The 4,339-nt window shown below is 33.3% G+C and overlaps 2 protein-coding genes across 2 annotated transcripts in view; one reads left to right on the top strand and one right to left on the bottom strand.

Annotated features, from left to right (window-relative positions):
* The window catches only part of LOC109582798 (uncharacterized), a 4,955-nt gene extending 1,853 nt beyond the window's left edge, over positions 1–3,102 (top strand). The window contains exons 3-9 of the mRNA XM_019997757.1: positions 21–61; positions 106–809; positions 1,105–1,144; positions 1,190–1,222; positions 2,126–2,401; positions 2,564–2,644; positions 2,729–3,102. Coding sequence (XP_019853316.1) covers positions 21–61; positions 106–809; positions 1,105–1,144; positions 1,190–1,222; positions 2,126–2,401; positions 2,564–2,644; positions 2,729–3,102 — 1,549 coding nt within the window. The remainder of the gene's footprint in view (positions 1–20; positions 62–105; positions 810–1,104; positions 1,145–1,189; positions 1,223–2,125; positions 2,402–2,563; positions 2,645–2,728) is intronic.
* A 401-nt stretch (positions 3,103–3,503) lies between these two features.
* The window catches only part of LOC100636246 (elongation factor-like GTPase 1), a 9,576-nt gene continuing 8,740 nt past the window's right edge, over positions 3,504–4,339 (bottom strand). Inside the window, exons 15-16 of the mRNA XM_019997758.1 lie at positions 4,325–4,339; positions 3,504–3,818 (exon numbers count right to left, since the gene is read on the bottom strand). Of these exons, the coding sequence (XP_019853317.1) occupies positions 3,630–3,818; positions 4,325–4,339 (204 nt within the window). The 3' untranslated portion in view covers positions 3,504–3,629. The remainder of the gene's footprint in view (positions 3,819–4,324) is intronic.

Here is a 4,339-nt window from a genome sequence, read left to right on the forward strand (position 1 = left end):
TGATTTTCATACTAATCCAGGAAAATAATAGATATAATTATTCTAGTACATATATCTGCATGTATATATGTTCTTGAAAAACTCACAATTAATTTTGTTTCATAGTCTATGCTACAAATCAACTACCTAATTTAGAAGAAATCTGTGATGAATTTGTCACTCTCCTTTATGAAACAAGAATTTCACTTGAGAAGCAGCAACTTCCAAACATCATTGATTTCATTGAAGTTCAAGTCATGTTGTTACTCAATCCAAAGGATCAAACACCTGAAAACAAGGAGCTGGTGAGAAAGGAATTTCATCACATTAAAGATATGCAACAATTGTTTTATGTTCTTGAAAAATTTGTGTCCTGGTTTAACTATTCATTGCTACTCAAAATTGGCAAAGTTTTTATTCAGAAGAACAAATCTCTGAAAAAAAGTTGGTCAGGCTATGAAAGTAAAATTAGGGACTATTTCACAATGGGTGAAGGCTGGGCCATTCAATGTGTTGATGCTGTAGCATTTGGCCTCACTGATATTCCTGACGCAAAAGCTATGATAATTGAAGTTAAAAGAGATGATTATACTTTTTACGATCTCACTATGATTTATCACCAAGTTCCTAGTGCTTTCAAAATTCCTAATGTCAGACTTTACTTCAGTTCTGTTACCATGTCCAAGGAGTGTTTAAAACTAAATTATTTTATTCCTAATTATTTGTACTTCATACTGTTTCCTATAAACGAAGAGCAACTGCAAAACCTGGCAAGTATCAATGAAATCTCTAAACTGGAGTGTGGTGAATATTCATACAACATTAATGAGGTTTGCAATTACTTTAATTGTTGGACAAAGCCCTTACGAAATAGTTCTGATTGTTTGCACATGTACATCTGCATGGGTATGGGGTAGAGCCTCTTAATATTTTACATCTTTTATTTCAGTGTGATTATGCAGTGTGTTAATTTTTAATCAAAAGCGTAGGTGATTTGACCTTTTGCCAAATGCATTATGCTTCTGCGCTAGAGTTAAGCCAATTCAAATTCAATGTTCAGATAATTTCAGGCATAGTGTAATATTGTAATCTGCAATAATTATAACTCTATTACTTTATTTTTAGGGATCAGAACAACAAGTACAACACAGTTTTTCCGAAGTTGGTATGTACATTAGTATTACATGCAGTGATTTAAATTTACTTATAGATATATGTGATCCATTATGGTATGAGAATACCAGTACACCATTACATGAAGCAGCTTGGAGAGGATTAAAAGATGAAGTACAATGGCTTCTTAACAAGTTTGGTTACAGCACATATCATCGTGGTCTTCATGGTTGGACTCCACTACACTCTGCATCATATGGTGGACACCTTGAGATCCTTCAACTACTCATCCATCAATATGGTATTGATCCTAATGAAGGTGATGATAATAGTGTATCTAGTATACATATGGCATCTTATAAAGGCAACTTATCTATAGTAAAATATCTAGTAGACACGTGTGACGTTCCTCCTGATCAACCAGACAATAGCAATAACACTGCATTACTGTACTCAGCAATGGGGGGCCATTCTGACCTAGTTGAATTCTTTATTAAGAGAAATTGTAATACTTCTCATATTAATTGTGTTGGTGCCTCTTTGTCATTGCTAGCTTGTCAAAGTGGAAAATTAAAATTAATCCACAAACTTGAATCATTGAACCTCTTCTCACAAGATTCCTCTGATTTTTATGAATTTTCTATACTGCATTATTCTAGCATGCATGATAATGTTCAGCTATTTCGGTATCTTTTTATAAAATATCCATTATCCATTGATGTAAAGGATCGACATGGCAGGACTCCACTTCATATTGCTTCGTGGTATGCTTCATCATCAGTTGTTGAGTATATAGTTAGTATTAAAGGTAATGAAGCATTATTAGTTAATGATAATGGCTCATGCTATTCAAGTTTACATCAAGCATGTAATGTAGCTATAAAAATTACAGCTGGTGCTGTGTACAGCAAGTTAATGGCACAAGGTGATCAACCATTTATTACTAATAGTTATGATACTGTAATAAATCAAAATGTTAATTTTATGAAACGAAAGGAAAGAGTTAATTTTTTTTCTTCACTTCTCAATAAAGCTAGCATTTGCCCTAACTTTAACATCAATGCCACTACAACAGGTGGCCTGTCATTACTTCATTTTGCATCATGGAGTGGCAGTATATTACTAGTGAAAGCATTAGAAGAATATAATATCAGTTGTACAGAAGATAATTCTAAATTGTCTCCAGTACATTATGCTGCCTGGTCAGGTTCTACTAGTGTACTAAGCTATATCATATCTCATTATAATCTCAATGCTAATGATACTGATACTGCTGGTCGTACACCATTAGTCTACTCCTGCCAGTCAGGTAGCATTAACTGTGTTAAATATCTTATTAATAATCATAAAAGTGATCCTAATATCACTGATAAGTGTGGTATGACATGTCTTCATTATTCTTGTCGTCACGGTCATATTGATATCACTCAATATCTCATTGAGGTACAGCGTTGTGATATTAATAAAACAGATAAAGCAGGACGCACGTTAGTACATCATGCTGCATGGAGTGGTAACTTTGATTTAGTTCAGTATCTTATTACTGAACAAGGTTTGTCTCCTACTGCAGTTACTAAGGATGGCTTCACTGCTTTACATTATGCCTCAGTGTCTCTTAACTTATCTCTTGTTAAAGAATTAATAACTACCTATCAGTTAGATTCTCATCAAACTGACAATAATGGCATGCTACCAATTCATTATGCTGCTCAATCTGGTGATATTTTACTACTGGAATTATATGTGAAGGATAACAAGCATAGTCTGAACCTAACTGATGACAATGGTTGGAATGTTATTCATTATTCATCATCAAGAGGTCACACTCATTTCATCAAGTATATCACCAGTCAGTATCCAGAATCAGCCAATAGTCTAATATACTCTACTGATAAAAAGGGGGAGATGCCATTACATTATGCACAAGAGAATAATCATAATCAATTGGTCAGATTTCTAAAAAATATAAAGCGTGAGATTCAAGAGAAGGCAAGATGTGTCACACAGTGAATAGTCATTGAGTGCATGACTTTAAAGTACATGTATATCACTATCACACCATTGTAATGTACCAACCTCATACCCATTGCAATACCTCATAACAATACATCAACAATTCTTAAACTTCCACTACACCATACCCAACCACTATACCAACATCACCAATCCTATTTTAACTTTTTACTATTAAATGATTATAAATCATATAAAGACATGGAGTTGAGATGTCTAAATAAAAATTATAAATGCATGTTTTTTAATATTGTAATTTTGCAAAACTCAAAAATCCATGTAATTTGGAAAACTTATCCTTAAAAAAAAACTGCTGTACAGTAACCTGTGTAAATGAAATGGTGAGCACTGGCAGTAGTGAGCCTATTTATTGGTAAGCAACTTGACAAAAACCAATATTACATTGGATCTACTGATAGTAGGTTGCCACATGTGCATGAATAAAACAGAATACTCAAAATTGATAAATTAATGCACTTAATTCAATATCATGATAAAATATAGCCTGTCTCCTCCTAAATGTATTACTTGTTTCTTTTTAATGTTCTTTGTTTTTCTGCATGTTCAACAATCTTCTCATCCACTGCCAGTCCTTTCCTCTTCCTCACTGAGTTCATGTATATTCTTGCTTGACTCTCAGTGTCTGCTTTCTCTCCATAATGTTCTAATTCCATTTCAGTAGAGGGTACCCAGAATGGATCAGAGGGCAATACCTATTGAATATATAAGACAAAGACAGGAATGTAGATTTTATTTTATTTTTGTATAGAATTACAGATGCAATTTTGAGCTTTTTAAAAGTGACATTTTTTGACAAATGTTCTGTCATTCTTTGGCATAAACTTTTAGATCTAGTAGTTCAAGCTTATGTTCTACCATATTACTTACTTACATGTACATCTATGTACCATGAACATTAATGATTGGCAATTTCAAAAAAACTCCTAAACTAAACAGTGTAGTGTTATAATAACTCTGCCAGATTAGCATGAATGCATCTTGACTAAAACAATTTATTTACACTTTAGTAATGAAAGAAAAAAGGCAGCCATTTCTTCACCATGTGGGACTATGAATATCATTAAAACCATGCGAGGGTGTACACCATGTATATCAAGGGCGGGGTGTATATGTGTAATATACCACCTGGCGGTGCCTTTGATCTTACATTAACTATAGTATATAACAACAAAATAGTACTCACTATCTCTTTCCTTACCTCCCAATGAGAGAA

This window comes from Amphimedon queenslandica, unplaced genomic scaffold, assembly GCF_000090795.2.
Source record: "Amphimedon queenslandica unplaced genomic scaffold, v1.1 AMPQUscaffold_13354, whole genome shotgun sequence".
NCBI classification, from domain to species: domain Eukaryota; kingdom Metazoa; phylum Porifera; class Demospongiae; order Haplosclerida; family Niphatidae; genus Amphimedon; species Amphimedon queenslandica.